This window comes from Hibiscus syriacus, unplaced genomic scaffold (genome assembly GCF_006381635.1).
Source record: "Hibiscus syriacus cultivar Baekdansim isolate YM2019G1 unplaced genomic scaffold, ASM638163v2 tig00000991_pilon, whole genome shotgun sequence".
In the NCBI taxonomy this organism is placed as follows: domain Eukaryota; kingdom Viridiplantae; phylum Streptophyta; class Magnoliopsida; order Malvales; family Malvaceae; genus Hibiscus; species Hibiscus syriacus.
In genome coordinates, this window is record NW_024061840.1 from 1,303,611 (window position 1) to 1,331,370 (window position 27,760).

General features: G+C 34.4%; 3 protein-coding genes across 4 annotated transcripts; 2 read left to right on the forward strand and 1 right to left on the reverse strand.

Moving 5' to 3' along the window:
• Window positions 1–8,880: 8,880 nt before the first annotated feature.
• Window positions 8,881–13,155, reverse strand: LOC120119378 (bifunctional aspartokinase/homoserine dehydrogenase 1). The gene is made up of 13 exons (XM_039139186.1): window positions 12,971–13,155; window positions 12,625–12,775; window positions 12,445–12,522; window positions 12,076–12,191; window positions 11,760–11,813; window positions 11,545–11,632; window positions 11,313–11,405; window positions 11,100–11,140; window positions 10,395–10,448; window positions 9,698–9,861; window positions 9,339–9,408; window positions 9,014–9,186; window positions 8,881–8,978 (listed from the first exon to the last, which is right to left on the reverse strand). Exons 1-12 carry the CDS (start codon window positions 13,064–13,066, stop codon window positions 9,061–9,063), a joined length of 1,131 nt encoding a protein of 376 aa, XP_038995117.1. The 5' UTR covers window positions 13,067–13,155; the 3' UTR covers window positions 8,881–8,978; window positions 9,014–9,060.
• Window positions 13,156–14,304: 1,149 nt separating this feature from the next.
• Window positions 14,305–18,769, forward strand: LOC120119388 (protein FAR1-RELATED SEQUENCE 3-like). 2 transcript variants are annotated; one of them, XM_039139204.1, is made up of 6 exons: window positions 14,305–14,425; window positions 14,965–17,289; window positions 17,407–17,496; window positions 17,704–17,853; window positions 18,177–18,293; window positions 18,453–18,769. In XM_039139204.1, the coding sequence occupies exons 2-6, from the start codon at window positions 15,049–15,051 to the stop codon at window positions 18,495–18,497; spliced, it is 2,643 nt and encodes an 880-aa protein (XP_038995135.1). In that variant the 5' UTR covers window positions 14,305–14,425; window positions 14,965–15,048; the 3' UTR covers window positions 18,498–18,769. The 2 variants fall into 2 exon arrangements, with proteins under 2 accessions (XP_038995135.1, XP_038995127.1); XM_039139196.1 differs by having other exon boundaries at window positions 14,989–17,289.
• Window positions 18,770–20,019: 1,250 nt separating this feature from the next.
• LOC120118999 (60S ribosomal protein L30-like) lies at window positions 20,020–20,714 on the forward strand. The gene is made up of 3 exons (XM_039138914.1): window positions 20,020–20,114; window positions 20,448–20,516; window positions 20,612–20,714. The coding sequence occupies exons 1-3, from the start codon at window positions 20,078–20,080 to the stop codon at window positions 20,650–20,652; spliced, it is 147 nt and encodes a 48-aa protein (XP_038994845.1). The 5' UTR covers window positions 20,020–20,077; the 3' UTR covers window positions 20,653–20,714.
• The last annotated feature ends 7,046 nt before the right edge of the window (window positions 20,715–27,760 follow it).

A 27,760-nucleotide genomic window follows, 5' to 3' on the forward strand; every position in this document is an offset into this window, starting at 1 on the left:
TACTCTTCAAGCTTGGTGAGACTGTTTCTTACTCTTCTAGCAGTGCTTTTTCTAGTGGAGATTGATTGTTGTTTCGTGTTGGATTGTGGATTAATTATATTCTTAGTTTTAGGTCTTTAGATATATCCTCCTCTGTGTGGGTATCGTGATTTAATAGCTTGATTTCTGGAGTCTATTTGTGTTTGCTATTTCTGCATGCAAGGTGTTTGTAGAAAAGCCACAGTTAAATAGTCTTTTATTTCTTCAAGTTTTGTGGTCGAGCTACTTTGTTAAAATTGTCAGAAGGTTTCTATCACAACCTTAAAGACAGTTTGATTGTAACTTGTCTCTTTGGAAGCGGATCTTCTATCTTTCCCCTTTTCCTATACTTTTCTTTCAAAATTAAGATACGGGTGTGTTTTCATTTTGTGATTTACGGTTCAATTTTCTTTGTTTTTGCTTCTGGGTACTATATTACTTGTTTATATTGATATTTTGTTTTTAGCCTAGTTTCAGTACAAGAAAACATGAATTTACTTGTTTTTGTTTCTGATTTGAGCTCTCGATTTGATTCTTTGGTGACAATAATCCATATTTAATATTTACCTGGACTGTTTAACCTTCAAAATATCTACTTGTTTACGTAGATCTTTTTCCTTCTCTTTTAACATTAGGCTTTTAGCAATAATAATAACAATATTATTTTATATATTAGAATCATATTAAGTAACCAACTGGGCTTCTTACTATCCATCAATTTCTTTAGCGTTTTTTTGGTGCATCTTCTGTCTTCTTTGGATTCCTTTTTCATAGTTCCTCATAGCTTCGGCTATAGATGATTACTTGAGGTCATGTCCTTCTTTTAGATCCCATAGAGAGTATAGGGGGCAGGTTTGACATAGTGATGTCAAAGAGACTAGACTTAGAGTTTGTACGTTGAATGTAGACACATTAAATGCTAGGCTACTGGAGCTGACTGACGTACTAAGTAATAGGAAAATAGATTTTGCATGTATTCAAGAGACTAGGTAGAAAGGGGCTCGCGCTAGAGAGTGTAACGGGTACAAGTTGTGGTATTCAGGCTTAGATAACGATAGAAATTAGGTGGATATCTTGGTATCCTCTATACTCAAGGAAAATGTAGTTGAAGTTTGTAGATACCGTGATAGGATCATGTTGATTAAGGTTATTATAGAATAGGAAGTGGTGAATGTCCTTTCAGTGTACGCCCCACACGTTGGCCTAGGAGAGGGGGAGAAACGTTGCTTCTGGGATTCGTTAGATGATGTACTTAGGAGCATTCCAGAGGACCAAAGAGTTTTCATAGGGGGAGACTTCAATGGCCATATAGGTAGTGAAATCGAAGGGTATGACGGTGTTCATGGGGATTTCGGTTTTGGTAGTAGGAACGAGAAGGGGCGTACGTTGTTTGAATTTGCTACTGCACACGGTATGGTGGTCACTAACTCATTCTTTAACAAGAGAGATATGAACTTGATTATGTTCAATAGCGGGGGACATTGTACCCAAATCGACTACATCCTGGTTCGAAGTCGGGATCGATGGGCTTGCAATGACTGTAAGGTGTTCCCTGAAAAGGCATGTGCATCACAACACAGATTGTTGGTTTTGGCGTTCTGCATACACCACGGGCGGAGCACTCATAGGAGGGCTACACTAGGTAAACCTAGGATTCTTTGGAAGAACTTACATGGAGCGACAACTGATGACTTTGGGAGTAAGGTTTTGTCTCATACAGGTTTTAGAACTACAAGCTCGAATCGACAACCGGAACAGTTTGCAAAGATGGGTCAGAATAGTTTTGTGTTTAGGGAGTAAGGAGATTGAAAGATAGAGAATTGCACAGTGATTTAGAGTGGTTCGACTTCTCAACCAAGTCTACATCAACTACTTTAGCTCCTCACCAAGGATTTTCCAACAAATTCACTAATTTGTTCTTTCTTTTGAGGACAAAGAGTAACCTTACAAACCTCCTAGTTTTCCGGGCTAAACTAGAACCTTTCCCCTTTACAAAAAGATAAAAGAAGTAAACAAATAAGCCTCTCAAAGGTAGGTGTTTACAAGATTGAGCTCACAAGAACAAAATATTTACAAGAGAAAGATGAAATAAGAATAAAAAACTCTTCTCTTGTATTTGATTGCTTGGATAGTTGTTCTCTTTCTTCTTCAAGTGTCCTTAGCTTGTATTTATAGCTTGGAATATGTTTGATGTTGTATATAGCCGTTGGGGATGTTTTGGAGCTATTTGGGGATGCTTTTTCTACTCAAAAAGGCTGCCCGTAACATGGTGCATCGGTGCACTATCATGGTGCATCGATACCCCTTCATTAAATTCAAATAAACTAGTCCTTACTAGTCGTTGCAGCCTTCGTGCATGCATGCATAGCATGATGCATCGATGCACAGCCTTGATGCATCGATGCACTAATTGCATTCGGTGTTTGAGTGCATGGATGCACTGCATGGTGCACCGATGTACTAGTGCAGGTGCATGGATGCACTTTGACACCCTTTAGCATTTTGGTTCAAATCTGAATTTAATGGACTTTGAATTATTTTTGAAACCTTTTAAAACTTTGAATAAATTCAATTAAGTCCAAAAACATTTTGTAAATTCAATTCAAGTCCAAAAACCATTTTGCCTTAAATTTGTTATATCGAAACATAATTCAACAATCTCCCCCTTTTTGATATAACAAAACATTTTAAAAATTGTTTTTGGCAACACTCCCCCTTAATAAAATGTTTAATGAAAAAGATACAAATTGGTAACAAATACCAATTGTTTGAAAATATATGAAAATGTTGCTCCCCCTTTCTCATTAAGAAATTGAATTTTTCAAACCAAAACTTCTCCCCCCTTTTTGTTATATCCAAAAATAATTCAATCTTTGAAGTTCAAAAATAACTTTGGAGAGTAAGTAGTAAATTTGACATTTTAAAACTTATTTGAAAAATCAAAGCTCCCCTTCAATAAATGCATTCCAAACAAAATTTAGCTTTAAGAACTTGACATTTAAACAAAATTGAATTTCAACAAAGAATAATAAACATGTTAGCAGCTCATGAAATTCAATGTATCCAAGTCTAAAATACTTTATGCAATATCAATTATTGAAATTAAGTGCATATGCATAAAGTTTTCCAAAAATGTTATACATTTGAAAATTTTGATATCAATTGTTAGAGAGATATCATTTTCATTTAAACCACATGCATAAACATTTAAATTTAGGTTAAAAATTTTAAAATTTATAAAATCAAAACATTTGAAAAGTTGATATCAATTGTTAGAGAGATATCATTTGCATTAAAACCAATTTTGACCAAAATTCCTTATGATGAACTAAAATTCTAAAAAATCATTAAAACTTTAAAATGTTCATCATAAAACCTTTTTAACATACATGAGATTAAAACAATAATGTATAATTATTTAAAAACAAAACTCATGCATGCTTAAAATCAAATGAGCAACCAAATAACTAAAATTAAAAACATTAAGCTTAGAGGTTACCCATTCATTTTCATGTGTGGCTAGAGCATCTTGAATATCATCATTTTCATCACAATTGCTTCCACACACCTACAAGAGACATTTAAGTAGATTTTGGTATCCAAATTGCTTTGATCCTTGTTCCTTGTTCCTTTCGGAACCCAAACTTGTCTAATTCTAAAACGTTTTCCTTCTTTAAAGGACAAGTATGTTCCAAATGACCATAAAATGACAATGTGAACATTTTGCCATTTTTAAACATAATAGGTTATTTTTAGAAATTAATTCATTTTCTTTTGTTAAACCTTCAAGCTTAACTCCTAACTCAAAATTTTCCTTTTTTAAATCATTTATTTTGATTTTTGAAAGCTCTAAATTATTTTTCAAAATTTCATTTTGATTTTCAAAATCAACTTTTGCTTTCAAAATCAAATTATCTTTAATTTTAAGTTTTGAAATTAATTTCGTATATTTGGAATTCATGGTCTCAAATCCCAAATACAACATATTATAAGCATATTGTAACTCATCAAAAGTAAATGAATTAAATTCATTTGAGTTGGAAGATACCTCGAATTCTTCTTGAGTGGTCATGAGGCATAGGTTGACTACTTCATCTTCATCATTGGAATCATCTTCATCACTCCAAGATGCAACAAATACCTTCTTCCCCTTTTTCTTTAGAAAGGGACATTCATACTTGACATGCCCCTTTCTTTGACAATTAAAACATATCGAGGGACTCTTCTTCTTGGTTGATTCATGTTTCACTTCCTTGGAAATCATGAATCTCTTGAGTTCCTTCAAGAGCTTGACCATCTCTTCTTCTTGTTCATCATCGTCTTTATCCACCTCATCACTTGAATATTGATAGCTTTCATTGGTGGATTTGAAGGTAATGCCTACCTCATTCTTTTTCTTATTTTTCTTCTCTTCCCTTTCTTCATCTTCCTTCACCATCATCTCATGAGTGAGAAGAGAACCAATTAGCTCATTGAGAGTGAGAGACTTTAAGTTTCTTGCTTCGATAATGGTCGTCTTCTTCGATTGACACTCCTTTGGAAGAGAGTAGATCATCTTCCTCACAAGCTTCTCATTAGGGATTACTTCTCCATATCCCTTGAGACTGTTGACAATCACAGAAAATCTATCCGTCATAGCTTTGATGTCTTCATCGGGTTTCATCTTGAAGTTCTCATAGTTATGGTTGAGAAGACTTTTCTTTAATTCCCTCATTTTGTCAGTTCCTTCATGAGTGACTTGAAGCTTATCACAAATCTCTTTAGCACTGGAACAAGATGAGATTCTTCCATATTCATTTGGGCCTAAAGCACATAATAGAATATGTATAGCCTTAGAGTTAAGCTGAAAATTTTTCTGCTCTTCTCTACTCCAATCGTTGTACTTACTGGGTGGAGAGTTGTTATCTTCCATAATTGAGTTCCAAGCTCCTAGATTGTAGGATTGAATAAAGTACATCATCTTATTCTTCCAATGTGCATAATTTGCTCCATTGAAGAAGGGTGGCTTGTTGACCGGTTGTGAATCCATAATGGGATATTCTTCAAGATAATAAGCACCGGAGGAAAAAGTCATTTCTTTGTCGGTTGCGTTGGAAATTGGTAGAGCTTCTTCGAGTATCGTCTCAAGGTGGTTAAACCTTCTTAACGAGTTAGGCTCTGATGCCAATTGTTGGGATTTTCGGAAGCTCGAATCGACAACCAGAACAGTTTGTAAAGAAGGGTCGGAACGATTTTATGTTTAGGGAGTAAGGAGATTGAAAGATAGAGAATTGCACATCGATTTAGAGTGGTTCGACTTCTCAACCAAGTCTACATCCACTACCTTAGCTCCTCACCAAGGATTTTCCAACAAATTCACTAATTTGTTCTTTCTTTTGAGGACAAAGAGTAACCTTACAAAGTCCCTAGTTTTTCCGGGCTAAACTAGAACATTTCCCTAGCTTTTACACAGGATTAGCTAGAACCTTTCCCCTTTACAAAAGGATAAAAGAAGTAAACAAATAAACCTCTCAAAGGTAGGTGTTTACAAGATTGAGCTCACAAGAACAAAATATTTACAAGAGAAAGATGAAATAAGAATGAAAAACTCTTTTCTTGTGTTTGATTGCTTGAATAGTTGTTCTCTTTCTTCTTCAAGTGTCCTTAGCTTGTATTTATAGCTTGGAATGTGTTTGATGTTGTATATAGTTGTTGGGGATGTTTTGGAGCCGTTTGAGGATGTTTTTTCTACTAAAAAAGGCTACCCATAACATGGTGCATCGGTGCACTATCATGGTGCATTGATACCCTTTCATTAAATTTAAATAAACTAGCCGTTACTAGCCGTTGCAGCCTTCGTGCATGGATGCACAGCAGGATGCATCGATGCACAGCCTTGATGCATCGATGCACAGAAGGATGCATCGATGCACTAATTGCATTCGGTGTTTGAGTGCATGGATGCACTGTATGGTATATATCGATGCACTAGTGCAGGTGCATCGATGCACTAGTGCAGGTGCATGGATGCACTGCAGGGATGCATGGATGCACTTTGACACCCTTTAGCATTTTGGTTTAAATCCGAATTTAATAGACTTTGAATTATTTTTGAAACCTTTTAAAACTTTGAATAAATTCAATTAAGTCCAAAAACATTTTGTAAATTCAATTCAAGTCCAAAAACCATTTTGCCTTACATTTGTTATATCTAAACATAATTCAACAGAAGGCCAAGGAACATAAAGAATCGTGGTAGGGGAACGACGAAGTCCAAACTAAGGTGAAGACAAAGCAAACTTGCTTTAAGGAGTTGCTACAATGCAATGACGATGAAGAAAGATCGAGAGCTAGACAAAGATACAAGGATAAGGCATACGAGGAAATGTACAAGAGATTAGACACTAAGGAAGGACAAAACGACATCTTCAGGCTTGCAAAATCCAGGGAGAATAGGAAAAATGATCTAGGTAATATTAGGTTTATTAAGGACAACAATGATGTTCTTTTAGTGAAAGATCATGATATTAAGAGGGTTTGGGGTAGTTACTTCTTTAGCTTATTTAATAATGGTGCCTCTCCCTGCAGTGATAGTAACGTTGATGGGTCAGTCGACCATCATACTACGGCCAATGACTGCCCTACAAGTAGGATTGGGATTGAGGAAGTCAAAATGGCCTTTAGAAAGATGGGGAGGGACAAAGCTGTCGGTCCAGATCAAATTCTTATTATTGTGTGGTTGACCCTAGGAGAAGAGGGAGTTAAGTGGTTGACCAACATCTTTAATATTATTTTAGAGTCTGCCAAGATGCCAGAGGAGTGGAGAGAGTCTACAGTGATACCAATCTATAAGAATAAAGGAGATCTTCAACATTGTGGTAACTACATAGGTATTAAACTACTCAGTCATACCATGAAGCTATGGGAAAGAGTGAGAGAGGATGGGTTGAGACAAATTACTAGGGTTTCGGAAAACCAATTTGGCTTTATGTCAGGCAGGTCTACTACGGAGGCGATTCATCTACTTCGACGGCTTATGGAGAAATATAGGAAACAAATTAGAGATCTTCACATGGCGTTCATTGACCTTGAGAAGGTGTATGATAGCGTACCTCGCAATACGATCTGGAAGACCTTGGAAACGAGACGGATCCCAATTGCTTATATCCGGGCGATTCGTGATATGTATTGTAGTTCTACTACTTACGTCAGGACTACAGTTGGCGGCATCGAGGCTTTCCCGGTGGAAATCAGACTCCATCAGGGGTCGGCTCTTAGCCCTTACATCTTCGCCTTGATTATGGACGACATCTATTGTGCGACACCAGACGGTGTTCCATGGTGTATGCTTTTCACTGACGACATTGTCCTAGTTGCTGAAACAAAAAATGAGTTGAATAGTAGACTTACTACCTGGAAGACGGCTTTGGAAGAAAAATGTCTAAGGATCAATATTGAAAAGACAGAGTATTTATGTTCAAACTTTAGTGGGAACCAAAACAATGAAGATGTAGAAGTATGCATCGAAGGACACGTTCTCCCCTCAAAGGATTGTTTCAAGTTCCTAGGGTCTATGATACATAAAGATGGGGGTATAGATGATGACGTTACACACCGTATAAAGGCAGGATGACTAAAGTGGAGGGCTGCTACTGGAGTTTTGTGTGACAAGAAGGTGCCTCTAAAACTCAAGGGAAAATTTTATAGAATGTCAATAAGACCAGCGCTGCTGTATGTATCAAAATGTTGGGCAATCAAGAAGGATCACATAAGGAGGATAGAGGCCGCAGAAATGAGAATGCTTCGATGGGCATGTGGTAGGACTCTGTGGGACATGACACTAAACTATGCTATTAGGATGTCCTTGTGGGTAGTGCCTGTATTCGAAAAATTGAGGGAGGGAGGGAAGACTACGGTGGTTTGAGCATGTCCTTAGGCGACAACCGTCGGATGCGGTCAGGAGGGTAGAGTCGATTACAGTCAACGGTGCCAGAAGAAGACGACCAAGGAGGAAGTGGGTAGACTGCTTGAGATCTGATTTGAAGGATTTATCCCTTACCGAGGACATAACCTCTGATAGGAAAGTATGGAGACTTAAGATCAGAGTAGCCGAGTAGTGTGGGTCAACAGCCATAGGGTGTAGCATCTCTGTCTTCTTTTTAATTGCCTTTGTAGTAATTTCCATGACCTCTACTTTTTATACGTTTCTGTCATTGGAATTTATGAAGACTTAGAACTAGGGTAGCGGAGTAGTGTTGCCTTAGTTTAGGTTTTAATCCATTTTGACTTTATTCCTTCTCGTAGCTTGCTATCGCTGACTTCTGTGTATTCTTCTCTTCATGTTTCCTCTTTTTAAATTTAGTCGGGACTTACGTTTCTGTCTATATGCAAAGATTTTTAGGCAGGGATTTATTTGCAGTGATTACTTCCCATTACAGACGCACATATGAATAACTACATATGAAGACTATTAAACTATGTATTTATTTATTTATACATGTATTATATTTTATCTTTATTTTTAATTTTCTGACTGCCAGAAGTCTTTCATAGAAACTGCTCTCAACTTGATGTTGGGGGCAACCTACTAACCTACCTCCCCTTACCCCATTACATATGGATTATATATGAGAATAGGGTTTTGTTGTTGTTGTGTCTATCAAAGATAATTTTAATTTAGTATTGAATTTAATATAACATTTGCACTACATAGGATACGACATTTGGAATTTGAATGGCCCCGCTCAGCTGAAACCAAAAGGGTACGTATGACTTATAGTATAACTAGAGATTCTGAGCTAATTAACTTAACCGTGAAAGATTGTTTCTATGCTTCAGGTTTTCAAGTAAATCATGCTGAAATTAAGTTTATTATGTATGCAGGTTCTTCAACCAAACTGTAGGTTTGGACATTGTTTACCATGGAACATCCCAACAAACAATCAGTACACTTGCTCCCGAACAAAATTATTCGACATTCGAAAATTTTACGCCTTTTAGCTTCATTCTTGCAGGTGAAATGCTTGGCAACTCGAGTTGTGAAGTTGATGAACCGGATTTCTTTCAGGTAAATAGATCCTGAATGTCAAGGATATCAGCAAGCACACCAGCTGCGGTAGTATCATTCCCAGCTCCCGCGCCTTGAATAACTAGAGGTTGTTCGCTATAACATCGACTATATATTTCTAGCTGCAACGGCATCGGGTGAAATATATTTCAACTTCACATCTAATAACTTGGAAATAGGGGCAAAACAGGGTTTCTGATATTTCAACAATGATTCAGCAGAGGGTACAATTCGAAGTGAGCGGGAACCAATATAAAAGAAAGGGGAAGCTTACCACATTGTCACTTCCTCTCAATCTTCCCAAAGCAGAATTTTTGGGAAGTTCTTGAATTCCGACGTCACATCTAAAACGAGAAATTAAGTCGAGGAACCATTAGATCACAAGCAAGTTCTGAGACCGAAAAATAACAGATGATTTAAGGACACTTATACGTACATCACCGGGAGTGGACTGATTAGATTTCACAAACAATATTAACACCGTAAATAAACCTACTTTTACATTTCAATTCACACTCAGGAAAGTCTTTTGGGTTTGCACTGGTATATGGTAATATCTATATGTGCTTTGAATGAATGCACATCAACATTTCTATTCGTGATTTAAAAGGATTAACAGGAATACTTGAATACCTTGAGCCTTCTATCACGCAGACATAACGGAGGACATTCCCATTGAGTGAAGCTTGTTTAACTCTGTCTTCGATATTGTTATCAAGCTTTACAAGCCCGCCATTCAAAAAATCTTCAACAGACATCTTATTAGGTCCCATGTCTTCTGGATACAAGCTCTCAATCTAACAAAAATAGATCAAACCATCAAAAAGAAGTTACGATTATTTGAATAATGCTTAAAACAATCCAATGTATTTTTAAACACCGCCCTCCCAAAGTATCTGCCTTCATCCTGACTGAGCTCAATGCATTGAACAAGAAGCAAGATTCAGTTACAATTGACCATGATTAATATCCAACTTAAATATCATTTGGCAAATGATGTAGAACCAACTTGAATATAAAACCACACAAAAATGAAGACTTAACAGATACGGGGTAACCCCGCTTAAAATAAAGATATTTTTTATGAAATAATCAATTTTAAAAGTGGTAGAGCTTACAATTCATTTTTTACAATTTGCCATACCAATCAAAGGAAAGAAGTTAATCCATCACTTTTATAAGGTTTGTAAAATATTACCCCGCTAAAATTTAAACTTCAATGGATTAAAGATTTCAGTCAAGAAAAAAGGGTAAAGTCATTATGACCAGGTCATTATGACCTTTCAAGCCATCAATAGAATAGGAGGCAATAGAGAGTTTCGATACTGACCCTTATGCTACCCAAGTCAATGCACCTCCCTAAAAGTCGGGCAAGGATCAAAGCCTGTTTCAGATAAAAGAAAAGAAAATCATGCACACTTGAAGCAATAACTAAATTTCCAAAGTAGGAACATATCAAATTCATCACGTAAAATCTATCCGTCACTTATAAATAAAATGTGATGATGGATAGCCACTAATCCAGCTATAAAGTTTCGATTTATGCATCAAAGATACCAACCATTACCAAAAGTTTATATGTTAGGTCAAACTAGGTCATAGTAGTTTTCCCATTGAAAAGAAGAAAATATCTATTTATGCCTATGTTATATATATACATTGGGTGCATTTCAATTGTCATCAAACAATAAACAACTAATTTATTCTTAAATTTATGTTACAAAAGTTAAAAATATTTAGAGTATGTGAGCATGAACTACGGTATGAAAAAAGAAGAAAAAACCAACCTTAGTAACCTTAAACAAAACTAGAAAAATACCATAAAATAAAAGGCGACATAAAAAAGGTACTAGAACCAATATCATTTTTAAACCTTGAATTTAAACCCTAACCCTATATTTAAGAGGTCCAAAAATATGACAATGCAGATCAGTATGTCATAATGGTATATATCTTGCCAAATGGTTTGATAAAAGCATGCAAGTCATCTAAGACAAAGTACTGATCAAGAGCATGGGAACATATTCATTCAAACCTTCCTCGCAACATCCATACCACTAAGGTCATCTCGTGGATCTGCAATGACAATATTAAGCAATAACCTTACATTTACATTAACTATAAAAGATCTTGTAAGATTCAAATTCTTTGTGAAAATAACATGGACCATATAGAACAGTTGAAGTTTTAAAGAATTGAAATTTGTCATGCACAGAGAAAAGACAGCAATTTTAGTTTTATAAGTTACCTGGTTCAGTGTATCCCAAGCTTTTAGCAGATTTAACAACTTGGCTCAATGGCTTGCCGTCTTCCACCTCACTCATTACGTAACCCAATGTTCCTGTCGAAACGAAATTCATATATATAATAGGCAAACCAAAATTAAAAGATGTATATAGTTGATAACCCTACAGAAAACCAAGGGTCTACCAATGAAACTAATACTATATATTCATCTCAATGCCATAACAAATTTATACCGCTCAAACTTCCAACAATGCGATGGATGGGGTCTCCAGACGAAATTATGCGATTTATTGATGATATGACTGGAAGACCAGCACCGACCTAACAAATAATACAAACTAAATTAGTAGAAAAAGCTTGACACATTACAGTGCAGTTACATCAAGCTGCATATGCCCAGTGCGTGAAGCAAAAAGTACCGTAAGGAGATTGTTTAAATTTGGCTTACAGTTGACTCATGCCGTAGGCGTCGTGGATGTGAAACCAATTTGTCATAATCCTCCTGCAGAAGAAAGAAACACATAAAAATTTGGACAAGCAACAAGGTATCAATATCAAAATCATACAAACCTAAAGAGAAAATGTTAACAGCATGAAATGCCTCCTTGGAAACTGTTTACAACAAAGTGTGTTGCTTTATCAATGGTTCAAAGTTCATAGGAAAATATTCACATCAATGGAATTCAAAAACTATAATTTGACAACACAGAAAGCATCCCAACTGTTTCAGGTTCACTAATGAAGACGTGCACAGAACTTATTACCAATGTGGATGTCAGAGGCTTTTTGTTTGCCATAACAATGCAGCAACCCAAGTCTACCCCTCCCTTTAGTACTCCAATAGTTTCCGAACTGGCTGTGCAATCCACAAGGGCTAAACCTGTGGCAAAAATTACAAAAACATGAACATTTTGGTGGCAATGGACTAAGATATCCTCATAAAAAAAGCTAATATATGACCACATTCTGCAGCAAAAATGTCATCTCAGAACTGGCCGAGCAATCTACAAGGGCTAAAACTGTGATAAAATTACAAAAACACAAAAAATATGGCAGCCATGAACAAAGATTTGGACATCAAATTAAGCTAGTAACATGATTACATCTCGAACAGCAAAGAACACCAACCAAACCTGTTGATTTTCCAAGTATTGATGCAATATCTAGCACTTTTGTTCTTGATTCTGGACTGGAGAACACTTGAGACTCACCTACATGTAATATTCAAGAAAGAAACATAAGTAATATCATTAAATACGATAAAGAGGCAACATATGTCTTATATAAAAAAAAGGGGATATAAAAGAATTTACCTAAGCTAGTAAGTGTTGACAAAGAAGAACCAACCGACTTGACCCTATAAACTTCAGCTAAAATGTCATCATCCAACTCTTTTTGTGTGACATCTGATGCAATAACTAATGATTTACTATCAGACACTCCCACAACTCGTAAATGAACTCCCTGCCATTCAACATAAGAGACGACAATCAGATTTATATCCAAATCAATGGTCCTCATCAATAAAATTATTAACAATTCATCCAATTAAAAAAAAAATTGAAATGGAAAGACGCTAACTTTTATGCATACATAAGAGACCCAGAAAAAAATCTTTAAAGAAACGATGAAGAAAAAAGAAAGGAAAGAAAGAAGTACGAGGCTGGAGTGAAGGGATCTGCAGGAAATAATGTGTTGGAGGAGTTGGCGTCCCACACCTCCACAACCCATCAGAATTAGAGGGATAATCTTCATTGTTTTGGTTGTGGTCTGGGAAAATTATACTGAAACGGTGAAAACAGACACTGGGAGCTGAAAAAGATGGTAACCTTTCTTTCTCCTTTGACGGGTTGTTTAATTGGGTTTAAGCTCAAATTAGGGCTATAATCGAATACCAAATACCGTGCCCGTTATGCACTGGACATTCATTATCTGTAAAAAAAAATCAGATTAAATTCTATCATTAATTCTTATATTTTACCAAAATAATAAATTTAATCTTTATATTTTAGTTTAACATTTAATATTTTAAATTTTATTATTTTATAGCTTTAATTTTTTTTAATAATATTATGAAATTAAATAAATTATGAAGATTTAAATTGATTAAAAATACAAATTAAATTTATAATTTATAAGATTATTATTTGATTTATAAATTGTGTAAAAAGTAACATTATTTATTTATTTTAATCTCAAATTTTAAAATCTAAAATAATAATTTTAAATGCTAAACACTAAATCTAAAAATTTAAGTTTAAGCTATATGTATTTTTTTAATTTACACATAATACAAAAATTAATAATAACTTGACTTAACAAATAAATAATTATTATTCAACTTAAAATATAAATATAAATTTTAAAATTATAAAATTAAAATATAAAATTAAAGTTAAACTCATCTCATATATTATATTTAAACTAATATAAGAATTTGACTAAAATAATAAATATATAATATGATATAACAAGTTCATAGTTTTCCATTATCATTGTAGCTTTTCCACTTGATTAAATTTCATTACGAGTTTTAGATTTTATTGATGATTAATATAAATATAAGAAATTTTAATTTATCCATTTATATTCAGCATTTGAACTAATATAAAAAAATTAAAATCATTAAAGTTATTATGTGAAATACAGCATTTTATCAAATAATATGCCTATCCAAATACTTAATTTAAATAATATATTAATTAGTTTTTTTAAATGAATGCTAGAATTTATTTAAAAAAAATTATTTAGTTGAAGAAGACAGAAGTTATTTTCGATATTTTATTGAAATAAAATATTAAAAAAATTAAAATATAATTTAAGGACTGATTGCTGAATTAAGCCTTCTGTTCCCTTTGAGGGTCAGGATGTTTGGCCGTATGCTTATTGCCTAACAAGACAATTTAGGGGGCGTCTTTGCAAATTTGTTAACCCTAACAATACTAGAGTTTAGGGTTCCTCACTTTATAAAAAAAATGATAATTAAGATCTTCATTCCCAATCAAATGATCAATCTCTCATTCTGCTTTTAGCTCCGAAGACTCCTTTCCCCTCGTTAATCCATCATCTTTATTCTCTTTGTCAACTTTTTTTTTGGGAGACTCACATTTCCAGGTACTGCCCAACTCTATTCACTTCCTTTCATGGGATTTTCATGAATTTGACCAAAAGCTAGTACCTTTATGCTCTTTTTCCATCTGGGTTTCTGTTTTTAGATTATTTAGTGTAATGGGTTTTCTTTCGTGTTGGTTATCATGTTCAATCCATGGAGTTTTAGTTTGGAGCACTTTGATTGGTTTCTTTGCTGTTATTGATATTGATACGAGGAAAAGAAGATTATTATTGTTTCGCTCAACTAATTGTTGTCTTACATTTGATGTGAGCAAGTTTGTTCATATGTATGTACGATTACGTACAGAACAAATTTTAGATATTTTAGGGCCTTCAGTCAATTTGAAAGCTGTGTTTATACCATTCATTTTTAGTTTACAGTTATTGTTTTGCATCATGGTTCCATGTGATTGGCTAGAATTTGCTGTGATTACATAACTTGATTAACAGTAATTTTTGTGAAAGTTTTGATAAATGTGTGTTTGTGCTCATTTGTTGATTGTGTTTACTGAGTTGCTTCATATTGGCTGACTGAAAATTAGTTCATGTTGCTTGTAAACGAATAGATATGCTGCATTACCTGCTCACAAGGTAAGGCACTGTATGAAATATTACTGTGGCGTAGTATGGATGTCCACGTGATTGATTCGGAAGAGGGTATGAGCCATCCTGGAATGTCAGATGATGGGGATGCTGAACCTAGTGAAGGTGAATTAAATCATGTAAATAATTCCCTAGCTCATGACGAGGATGAGATTTCTGAGCCATATCTCGGTATGGAATTCGATTCTGAAGACACTGCTAAAGCTTACTATGATGAGTATTGTAGAAATATGGGATTTAGCTCCAAAGCTGGCCAGCTTTGTCGTTCCACAACTGATGGGACAATAGTTGCTAGGGAGTTTGTCTGTGGTAGAGACAGTGTGAAAAGAAGGTCTGCTGACAGTTGTGACGCTATGCTTAGAATGGAGTTAAAGGGAGATGAGTGGGTTGTTACAAAATTTGTGAAGGAGCATAGACATTCTGCGATGAGTCCAAACAAAGTGCATTACCTTCGTCCCCGTAGGTACTTTGCTGGTGCTGCAAAGACCATGGTCGATGGTTACCAAGGGGTGGGAATTGTACCGAGTGGTGTGATGTATGTTTCCATGGATGGAAATCATGTCTCCACGGACACAAATAATCGTGGTGTCAGGAGCACTCCTCCAGCCGAAGCAAATCGCTCTGTGAAGAATATTGGAACACTGGATTATTCTGTTAGGCCTGTTACGAGAAAGAGAACACTGGGGAGGGATGCTCAAAATCTGCTTGATTATTTCAAGAAGAAGCAGGCTGAGAACCCTGGTTTCTTTTATGCAATACAGCTGGATGATGGTAATCAAATGGCTAATGTTTTTTGGGCCGATGCTAGGTCAAGGACAGCCTACATGCATTTTGGTGACGCAGTGAAACTGGACACGAGTTACAGAGTAAATCAGTATAGGGTGCCATTTGCTCCATTTTCAGGGATCAACCATCATGGTCAGACAATTTTGTTTGGTTGTGCACTACTACTAGATGATTCCGAGGCTTCTTTTGTTTGGCTTTTTAAAACATTTCTTACAGCAATGAATGATCGTCAACCTGTTTCTTTAATCACTGATCAAGACGGAGCTATACAGACAGCAGTGTCACAGGTGTTTCCAGGTGTTCGACAGTGTATTAATAAGTGGTATGTTTTAAGAGAAGGTCCGGAGAAGCTAGCTCATGTTTGTCATGTGCATCCTAATTTTCAGGTAGAACTGTATAATTGCATAAATTTGACTGAAACTATTGAGGAATTTGAATTATCTTGGAGTTCCCTTATTGAGAAGTATAATCTTAGTGCACATGATTGGCTTCAGTCACTATATAGTGCTCGAGCTCAATGGGTCCCTGTCTATTTTCGAGATTCGTTTTTTGCTGCAATATCCCCTAATCAAGGACTTGATGGCTCCTTTTTTGATGGTTATGTGAATCAACAGACCACAATACCTATGTTCTTTAGACAGTACGAACGAGCAATGGAGAGTTGGTTTGGAAAGGAGATTGAGGCTGATTTTGACACTATTTGCACCACTCCTGTCCTGCGGACACCATCACCTATGGAGAAACAGGCAGCAGATCTATATACACGGAAAATATTCACAAAATTTCAGGAAGAACTAGTTGAAACTTTTGTTTACACTGCTAATAGAATTGAAGGGAATGAAACAATCAGCACATTTAGAGTTGCTAAGTTTGAGGACGTTAACAAAGCATTCATAATTACATTAAATTACCCTGAAATGAGAGCCAATTGTAGTTGTCAAATGTTTGAGTATTCAGGCATCCTTTGTAGACATGTTTTGACAGTCTTCACTGTGACAAATGTACTTACACTACCATCTCATTACATCTTGAAACGATGGACACGAAATGCTAAGTCTGGGGTTGGGATAGACGAACATGGTGGAGAATTGCAAGGCCAAGTGTCCCTGACAGCACGGTATAATAGTTTGTGCAAGGAAGCAATCAAATATGCTGAAGATGGGGCAATTGCTACTGAAACTTATAATGTTGCAATGGGTGCTCTTAAGGAAGGTGGGAAGAAGGTTTCTGTCTTAAAGAAAAGCATTGCAAAAGATGCACCTCCCAGTTCACAGGCTATTAGTGCTGCTTATGTTGACTTTAGGAGCTCAAATTCTGCTGCAGATATAGCCCCATTGCTATGGCCACAGCAAGATGAAAGTACACGGCGATTCAATCTTAATGACACTGGTGCTCCAGCTCAATCTGCCAAAGATTTGAATCTGCCACATATGGCTCCTGTTTCGCTCCATCGGGATGATAATCGTCCCGATAACATGGTACAATAAGTAATTTGTTTTGTTTTTGTTTCTTTTTAATGTCATTTCATTTATTCATTGGTCTTGTACTGAAGAAAATGATATTTACTGATAAATTTATGGGTTGCTTTGATGTAGCCGGTTCTTCCTTGTTTGAAATCGATGACTTGGGAAATGGAGAACAAGAATTCAACACCTGGAAATAGAGTGGCAGTCATTAATTTAAAGGTATGTATGGTAAAATCCTAATAGTCAGTGTCACAGATTAGTAAAAATTAAATTAGTTGATGAAGTACAATAGCCCTTTGAAACTGTTTCACTTATGTCTGCAATTGTGGAGTTGATAGATATTTTTAGTCATTGCACTTCGTGTTACGTATTTTTAACTTGTTCAAAACCCATTTCTTATGCATATCTGATGTATAATCGATACAGTTGCAAGATTATGGCAAGAATCCATCTGCTGAAATGGAGGTCAAGTTTCAGCTCTCAAGGGTTACTTTAGAACCTATGCTGAGGTCTATGGCTTATATTAGTGAACAGCTCTCCACCCCAGCTAACAGGGTTGCCGTCATCAATTTGAAGGTATGTTAAGCCACACTCTTCCTAATGGTTATAATGCTTGAGAAAATAAACCTTTGCTACGATATTTTATATGGGGCTGACCTTTTGTGATTATATAATAAATTTTTATATGTTGTCTTATTGTGTACTAATATGTTTTTAAGATTGTTTTGTTTATGGAATTGTGTTGAATCTAAATTTGCAATGCAGAAATGAATATATTATTTGACTCTTGCTTTAACATCATATCCCATAGACTTGAGCTAGGGTTTTTCTTTTACCCTCTAAACACTCCACTTCCGTCTTTCGCTTATTTTTCTTTTCTTCTATCATCTCTTTTCCAGCTTCAAGACTCTGAGACCTCTACTGGAGAGTCGGAAGTTAAATTCCAGGTGTCCAGGGATACATTAGGTGCAATGTTGAGATCAATGGCCTACATTCAAGAGCAGCTTTCAAATGTTGTAAGCACCATCTTCCATTACTAATTGCAGTTATCTATATAATTCAGTATGCATACAAAAATGTTCATCATAATGGTACGAATAAATATCATTTCCTGGTACTGTCTCACCTTTGAAATTCACATCCGCCTCTTGACGCATCATTTGACCATTTTGTAGACCAAACCACAAGCAGAGCCATTATTGAAGAAGCAGAGGAGATAAAGGCGTCGTCGTAGGGATAAAGTAGCATATCTCTGTGAATGGCATGCCAGATTCATTGGTCATTCATGTCAAGATGATGGTATGGGAATGCTCCTCATTTCGTGGACTGTATATTAATGGATTTACCCCCTCAACTGTGTAATTTTCCTCTTCTCGGTGTAAGTGCGTTGTGTAACATATTTTTATATATTTATGTACATGTAAAAAGAATGTGAATTCAAACATAATGTTTAGTTACACTTTTTGTTTAGTGAATTTAGCCATGCCTGTAATGTTTAGGCTCTTTTTTTTTTTCAAATAAAAAACCCTAATTTCACGGTTTTGACCAATTTGGATGAAATCTCAATCATGAATGGTTCAAATGTTATTGCTGTGGAAAGGACCATCCTGCTCTCTGAATTGCAAGCTATTTAACACACGAGGATGCAATTATATCGGTGTAAAATAATACTCTCATAAATCAATCATTAAATTTGTCAAATAATTATATTTATTTTTTTAATTACAATTGTACTTGTTATATGAAACAGACCTCAATGGTAGAGGGAGTGTTGTTCTCCCTAAAGATTTTAGGTTTAGTAATTGCATTGTAAAGAGTGTGTGACTAAAGAAAGCTTTAAACAGATAATACTTATAATTGCTTTAGACTATTAAAAAAATATTCCTTAAATAAGTTTAAGTTTTTCTTTTTTCATTCGAGTATTAAAATATTAATTTAAAATTGTCAATAAAATAAGACCACTCAGCAAATTTTCATAAAATATTAAAAAGCAATTAAATTTCAAGAATTTAATATATTGCGTTTTTATATAGCTTAAATTACACGTTCTTCATCTAAAATTGGTCCAAACATTTTTAATCCTTCAAACGTGTCGGCCTGATCCACTGTTACTAATGGACCGTAAAAGTCAACCCATTAAGGAAGCCACTAAGAACCCTAAACTCAGAATCAATATATTCGTTGGGTTTTAGGGTTTCCTTGTTTTTAATGAACCATTTGTAGCTGCTTTTGTCCCTCCGCCGCCTCCGACGACAATGGTTGCCCCAAGAAAACCGTAAATCTCCATCTCCCATTTTTTAATTTTTGTTTAATGTTTACAACTATTCTTAATTTTATGCAAAATGAGCTACTTAATGTACATATTTTTTTGGTTGGGTATTTTATGAAATGCAGAAGAAGACACATGAGAGCATTAACAACAGTTGGCTCTCGTTATGAAGAGTGGGAAATACACTTTGGGTTACAAAAATGTTCTTAAATCTCTCATAAATTCCAAAGGTATTGTTATTTTTTTTAATTCTGCGTATTTTCCTTAACATTGCCGAACCTTTTTTTACAACTTTTTGACATTGCTGAGCTACCTGATGGTTGATTTGAGAACTCCAGGCACTTTTAGTACTTTGCTCTACTAAAAAATGAACTTACTTCTGGTTAAAATAGTGTTTAACTTGAACAAGGGGATTAGTTTGTGTGTGTGTGATATTGGATTTTAAAAACACTGATAATTTTGTGTAGGTAAGTGATTATCATTGCCAACAACTGCCCTCCACTTAGGAAGTCGGAGATCGAATATTATGCCATGTTGTGCAAGGTTGGAGTTCACCACTACAATGGAAGTATGTAACTTGACCTGTACCATTACTTTGCATATTATGTTCAGGATTATTGATAAAATTAAGTCATCCCTTCCCTACCCCCTTTGATTCTTTAGTTCAGTAGTAGGTCTTACAGCTGAAGATATTGTGAAAAGCCCTATCTCTTTGCATTTTCTTTTATGGAACTAATAAGTTTGTCGAAGTCCTTTAATGAATTGATTGTTATGGTATATGATATATGCTCTTCATCTAGTTTTTCATGTGTAATTTGTGATATATTGGTTCACTTGAGTAAATGAATTACTTTGTTTTAAGGATTACTCTCTTGAAAATCTGGTGGTTCTGTTTTTACAGACAATGTAGACTTGGGCACTGCCTGTGGTAAATATTTCAGAGTGTGCTGCCTCAGCATCATCGACCCGGGTATGTATGAAGGAGTTGATAACATATTGAGTTTACATACCTAGGCATGGACTTCTGGTTGTGGTAATATTTTGTGTTTCTTTTTTCTTTTTCAGGTGATTCTGATATAATTAAGAGCATGCCCGGAGATCATTAAGCTACTGAGGAAGATTGTTCCGTTCTAGTTTATATCTTTTCTGAACCTTCTTTTTGACGGTCCATTCGGATGTTTGATGTGGAATGGTAATGCTATTGACTAGTGTTTGTGAGTTTTTTTAAGATCATCGTTGTATTTCGTTACGATTTTTTCAGATCGATCTAGACATAAATTTGATGATTTTTGTGTTGGTAAAGGCAATTTGTTTCTTGGAACTGTATCATTACCTTCTTTTATAAGGGTTTCCGAATATTCAAATAGATTCTTAAATAATGTAGCTTTAGAGATTTGAAGTTGACGAGGAGTTAGAGAACTTCCTTGTGGTGAACGATTTATATGATTAAAAAATATATTAGAATTATATTCATTAATACTAAATGATACTAAAAGGTTTGGGATTCAAATTGTTGCGTTACTAGTGATATTAAATGTTTAATCTTTCCTATGAGCCATTTATATGTTTGATTAATTAATGGGAATGTTAGAATATCATTAATGTTACTTTTATATGGTCATAATTGTGATGATATTACAAAATAAATAAAATTATTTTTAAAATATTATTTTTATCCATAAAGGATTCGAGTATGAGTACAATAACTATAGTGGTGTTTGAACGTTCATTGTCAAATGATTAAGTCTTTTGAATATATATTATTTTATAATCATCTTATGCTAATAAAAAAACTTTTCTATTAGCCATTTATATGTTTGATTAATTAATGGTGTTGGGATTTTTGTTGCTCTATCGATCAACCAAAAATATATTAAGAGAGGGTGAATTGGCCAATTGAAAAATTTAGGGAATGGAGTGAAGAAAGATAGACGATAGACACAAAATTTAGAGTGGTTCGACTTTTCAACTAAGTATACATGCATTACCTAGCTTCACACTAAGATTTTTAACAAATTTACTAATTTGTTTCTTTTTTTTCTAGGCTCAAAAGTAATCTTTACAAATTCTTATATTTTCAAAGGTTAAGATAGAACCAAACCCTTTTTACAAAAACATAAAAAGAATGTAAACAAGAAAACATCACAAGATAAGTGTTTACACAATTAAGCTCACGAAAACACTTTATGTACAAGAGAAAAAAATAAGATTGAAATATTTTTCTCTTGATGTAATTGCTTGGATAGGTGTTGTAACATTTTTTAAGTGTCTTCAACTTGTTTTTATATTTTAGAATGAGTTTGTAGTTGTTTCTAGCCATTGGATTAATTTTATGCAAAAACAAACTAATTAGAATATGGAGTATCAGTACTAGGGTAATGGGTATCGGTACTGCCTTTAAAAACTAGCCGTTTTTACCGTTGGGCTGAATGAGTATCGACACCATTTTTGCTTACTGGAATCTGAACACACTTGAAACCAATAGGTAGTATCGGTACTGCCAGATAAGTATTGATACTCTTCTTATCTTTGGTATCGATACTGCAAGAACAATATCGACACTGCTTACCCATAAAAGTTTTGTGTTCAAATTCAAATTTTATAAATTTTGAATTATTTTTGAAAACATTGAATAAATTCACTCAAATCTAAAAACATTTTACCCAATTTATTATGTCAAAATAGGTTAAACGAATGAAAATATTAGAATACCATTAATGTTACTTTTATACGGTCATAAGTGATGGTACTGCAAAATAAATAAAATTATTCTTTTAGATATTGTTGTCAGAATTGGATTAGTAGGAAAATAAGTGGTCTTATTGTTTTTTAGGGACATTAAAAAGGATATTGTTTCAATTAGGGGTATTAAATAGGGAATCGTTGCAAACTGTATAAAAGAAATGAGAAGTTATCCGTCATCAAATTTATGATTTAATGTTAATCAGGATTAGAACAGTATCTTCTACATGTAATAGGCATGGACGACAATAATTTGATTTTTAGAAGGTTGCTTCTAAATATGTTTATTCATATATATTAGTGAGGTTAAAGGAAGAGTTTAATAAGTGACTTTTTGTTCTTTTAGAGATAAATCATCGAATGTGTCGCATTATATATGACTTTTGATTTATATAATTGTATTCAGAAAATTTTGATCAGATTCAATTTTTATAAGTTATTAAAATTATTTTTACAGAACATTATTTTACGTTTACATATTATATACATAAATAGTTATATTCATTCAATATGCAAATAAATTAATGTATTAACTTTTAAAAATGTATAATCGGTTCAAAATTAAAATTTTATGTATACAATTCAATTAGAATCAACATTTTTTTTGTAATTAAATAAAATCAAAGTTGACGTATAATATTATTTTTTAATTGTTTATGGTGATTAAAAGATAATATCTATTTAAAATAAATCTAACCTTCTAGTAATTAGGGATGTAAAAAATTGACCCAACCTACAAAACTGACTTAAACTAACTTGATTCAAAACTATTTGTGACTCGAGGTGGTGATGATTGTCGCGACCGTCTTTCGGGTTGGGCCCGGAATTGGGCTTCGACTTAAATAAATGGGTTAGAGTCGTCACCGATCATTTAAAAAAATATTTAGGTTGATCGGACTCCATTTTATCTGATCTGCGTTTTACCATAAATATGTTGGATTCGGGAGTCGATCACAATCAAGGAAGGATTATCACCCTTAAAGTGCCCTTTCGGTACCATTTTAATTTATCGGTTGTCTTAATTGGGAAAATTAAAATTTAAAGACGAGATTCGAATTATTTACCTTTGATGAATTAAAATTACCTCTAAAAAGTTGAAAACATTAGATTATAAAATAAAAGAAATATCAAATAAAAAATAAATTTAAAAAAATCAAAGAAGGAAATATTAAATTTAAAAAATGTTATATATACAAAATGTTAAAAGAAAAAATAAAATAAATGAAGAAAATATTAAATTTCAAAAAAGAAAAATAAAAAATATAAAAAAATGTTAAAAGAGAAAAAAAATAAAACAAAATAAAAAAAGTGTTAAATTTTAAAGAAAATACAAGGAAAGAAAAAAAATAAAGGTATAATAAAAGATATAATAAAATAAAATAAAAGATAAAATAATAAAATAATAGTAGTAAAGATAAAAAGGGGTTTTAAAAGTTGTTTTTAAAATAAAAGATAAGAATTAAATAAAAGAAAATAATTAAATAAATAATCTAAAGAGATTGAGATAAAAAGAAACTTATAGTGAAAACAACTTCAAAAATTCTTTGGATCATCAAAACAAATCTTTACTTCAAAATTCACATCAGCTTACTAGGACAATTCTTCGCTGACAACTCGGATTATATTGTTTTAACAATAATTTGTTTCGATCTTAGTTTCTTCTTAGCAAACAATTTTGCTAAGTGTGTTCTCGAAAAGTCGAATATGAATTCTTACGTTTGGAATTGAGCTTTCACTTTAGCCTTCGACTTAAAAGAAAATTAACTAAGCATGACTAAAGTCATACTTAGCATAATTGTTGAAAATGAAATTTAAAAGAAAATAAAGAAGTGTGCGAAAAATAGAGAGAAAACTAGAGAGAAAAATGAGATTTTATTCTCAGATGTGAGTGTGATTTCAGATGTTTTTCTAGACTCACCCTGAGAGAGTATTTATAGCCTTCAAATTCTAAAAACAAGCTAAAAATAATTCCTAAAATAATATCTTTTATCCTAATTAAAACACTTAAAACTATTTAAATTAAAATACCTAAAACAAAGATAAAATAAAATAATATTTAAAATAATATCCTAAATCCTAATTGATATTGACATCTATTTAAACTAAAATACAAAGATAAAATATAATATTAATATATATACTAAATAATCCCCGAACGAAAGTATATATCTACAACTACCCCTCTTTGTCCTTTTTTGTGTAACGAAAAATAGGAAAAAAATAAAAGGACATAAATTTCGTTCGGTAGTTGCAGATGACTTCTCCGTCGCGAAGTTGGGTCAGTCTTAAAATGATATCCTTCTTCATAAAATCGGAATTTGAATCGGAAGGTGACTTCTTGTTGCCAAATCGTAGTCAACCTTGGTCTTATTTTCGGTTTAAAGACCTTGGTTTGAAAATTCAACCGGAAAGTAGTTCCTCGATGCTACCATATAGTTGATATGCCCTCGAGATGAATGGAATCGAACTCGAAGGTTTTTTTGACAGATGTCTCTTTTGTCTTGAGCTATGCTATAAATTCGGCTGGGAGGTAGTTCCTTGTTGCTAAATCACAACTAACTTATGTCTTCTTCTTGACTTAAAGACCTCAGTTTAAACTTTAACCGGAAAGTAGTTCCTCGTTGCTACCATGCAGTTGATATTCCTTCGAGCTGAATGGAATCAAATTTGTTGACAGGTAGCCTTTCTCGCCTTGAGTTATGTTATAAATTTGGCTTGGAGATAGTTTCTTGTTGCTAAATCGCAGCCAACCTAGGTCTTCTTCTCGACTTAAAGACCTCAGTTTAAACTTTAACCAGAAAGTAGTTCCTTGTTGCTACCATGCGGTTGATATGCCTTCGAGCTAAATGGAATCAAACTCGAAAGTTTTGTTGATAGATAGCCTTTTTCGCCTTGAGCTATGTTGTAAATTCGGCTGGGAGATAGTTCCTTGTTGCTAAATCGTAGCCAACCTAGGTCTTCTTTTTGACTTAAAGACCTCAGTTTAAACTTCAACCGGAAAGTAGTTCATCGTTTCTACCATATAGTTGATATGCTTTCGAGCTGAATGGAATCGAACTCGAAAGTTTTGTTGACAGATAGCCCTTCTCGCCTTGAGCTATGCTGTAAACAATTTATCTAAGTGAATGATGGCTCCCCTTCGCTGATCTAAGTCGATCATAATTCTTTAGTTGACTCCCCTTAACGGGAAAACCAAGTGGTATATTCTTCAGGTGGTTCCCCTTCGCAGGTCTGAACCAGGTGAGATGATCTTTAGATGACTCCCTTCGCGGGAAAGTCATGTGGTATATTCTTCAGGTGGTTCCCCTTCGCGGGTCTGAACCAGGTGAGATGATCTTTGGATGACTCACCTTCACGGGAAAGTCATGTGGTATATTCTTCAGGTGGTTCCCCTTCGCGGGTCTGAACCAGGTGAGATTATCTTTGGATGACTCCCCTTCACGGGATAGTCATGTGAGATGTTCTTCGAGTGACTCCTCTTTGCGAGAAAGCCAAGTGAGGTAGTCTTTCAGTTATCTCAAGTATGGTGCATAAGCCTTGATCAGCTTCCGAATATCTTCTAGAAACTATCATGTCAAACCGTGTCATGCTCATAGTCGTGCCCATGTCTCCAGCAGTGACAAAAAAATTGCAGAATGCCTTCTTTTTAGTGCAATTTCCAGAATCTGACGTCCTCCACAGAAAATGAATTAAAACGAACAAATAAGTCACAAAAACCAATTATTAAGGAGTAATTTCAAATCAAAATATTAACTAAATTAAGCACTTATCAAATTCCCCATCACTTATTCAATGATTGTCCTCAAGCATTCCTCTATTAACATATCAAAATCATAGGTTGTCATCTTCAATTTCAATTTATTCCTCAAACTTCCAATCGAACTAAGTCCATGATATTTGTCGAATTCAAGTTACAATCAAGCAAAGATACAACTAAGAAAATTTAAAGTAAGCAAGACATCCCAATTAATTGCCAATTTCAATGAAATATGACTCAATACCTGTTGAAAACATTTTTATGTTTCGATATAACAAATGAATTTTAAGATTTTGCAAATGATTTTCTAAGTATATTCGATATAATTATTCGAATATCAAAATATTACTCCAAGTCTTTCAAAGTTCATTTTAATCCTTACTAAAGTGTAAAATTGTGTTTTATACTTAACTATTTTAAAACAATTTTACAAAGTATTTCGAGCCTTAATCGAGCCAAAAATATTTTCTTTTTAAAGGGTTTCAAGAAAAATCAGATTGCCCAGGGGGTACAGATTCCCCCAGGGGGAACAGATTCCCCCCAGGGGTACCGTTTCCCCCCAAGGGGAACAGATTCCCCCCCAGGGGGTACCAATTCCCACCTGTCTAACGGTCAAAAACAAATTGCACTTAGGGAACCGATTCCCCATGAGGGGGTACCAATTCCCCCCACTTTCCAAGCTATTTTATTAATTGTTTCTCATCCCCAAACGGCTCCAAAATATCCCCAACGACTATATACGACTTCAAACACATTCCAAGTTATAAATACAAGCTAAGGACACTTGAAGAAGCAAGAGAACAACTATCCAAGCAATCAAACACAGGAGAAGAGTTTTTCATTCTTATTTCATCTTTCTCTTGTATATATTTTGTTCTTGTAAGCTCAATCTTGCAAACACCTACCTTAGAGAGGTTTTCTTGTTTACATTTCTTATCCTTTTGTAAAGGGGAAATGTTCTAGCTAATCCCGTATAAAAGCTAGGGAAAGGTTCTAGTTTAGCCCGGAAAAACTAGGGAGTTTGTAAGGTTACTCTTTATCCTCAAAAGAAAGAACAAATTAGTGAATTTGTTGGAAAATCCTTGGTGAGGATCTAAGGTAGTGGACGTAGACTTAGATTGAGAAAGTCGAACCACTATAAATCGATGTGCAATTCTCTATCTTTCAATCTCCTTACTCCCTAAACATAAAACCGTTCTGAACCCTCTTTGCAAACCATTTCGATTGTCGATTCGAGCTTTCGAAAATCCTAACAATTGGTATCAGAGCCTAACTTGTTAAGAAGGTTTAACCACCTTGAGACGATCCTTGAAGAAGCTCTACCAATTCCCGACACAACCGAGAAGATAGCTTCCACCTCCGGCTCGTTCCACATGGAAGACTCCCAACCAACCGACAAACCTCCATACTTCAATGGAGTCAACTATCATCATTGGAAGAAATTAATGAAGGTATTCATCCAATCCAATGATCTTGATGCATGGGAAATAATCAAGAACGGGTACTCTTCTCCAAAGAAGAAGGAGAAGAAGAGGAGTGACAAAGAACGGAAGAAAGCTCAACTTAATGCCAAGGCCATGCACATGTTATTTTGTGCATTTGGTTATGAAATCTATGAAGGGGTTTCTTCATGTTCAAGTGCCAAGGAGCTTTGGAATAAGCTCGAGGAAATCCATGGAAACAAGAAAGAAGAACCAACAAAGGTGGTGTCTCTA

Excerpts from the sequence above, each read along its gene's own strand:
- LOC120119378 (XM_039139186.1), bottom strand. The coding sequence starts at position 13,066 with ATGAAGATTATCCCTCTAATTCTGATGGGTTGTGGAGGTGTGGGACGC. Across the intron at positions 11,141-11,312 it reads CTTGGGATACACTGAACCAG|ATCCACGAGATGACCTTAGT; the intron begins GTAACTTATAAA and ends TTGTCATTGCAG. Across the intron at positions 9,409-9,697 it reads TGCGTGATAGAAGGCTCAAG|ATGTGACGTCGGAATTCAAG; the intron begins GTATTCAAGTAT and ends TTCTCGTTTTAG.
- LOC120119388 (XM_039139204.1), top strand. The coding sequence starts at position 15,049 with ATGGATGTCCACGTGATTGATTCGGAAGAGGGTATGAGCCATCCTGGA. Across the intron at positions 17,290-17,406 it reads ATAATCGTCCCGATAACATG|CCGGTTCTTCCTTGTTTGAA; the intron begins GTACAATAAGTA and ends GCTTTGATGTAG. Across the intron at positions 17,854-18,176 it reads TTGCCGTCATCAATTTGAAG|CTTCAAGACTCTGAGACCTC; the intron begins GTATGTTAAGCC and ends TCTCTTTTCCAG.
- LOC120118999 (XM_039138914.1), top strand. The coding sequence starts at position 20,078 with ATGTTGTGCAAGGTTGGAGTTCACCACTACAATGGAA. Across the intron at positions 20,115-20,447 it reads AGTTCACCACTACAATGGAA|ACAATGTAGACTTGGGCACT; the intron begins GTATGTAACTTG and ends CTGTTTTTACAG. Across the intron at positions 20,517-20,611 it reads CCTCAGCATCATCGACCCGG|GTGATTCTGATATAATTAAG; the intron begins GTATGTATGAAG and ends TTTCTTTTTCAG.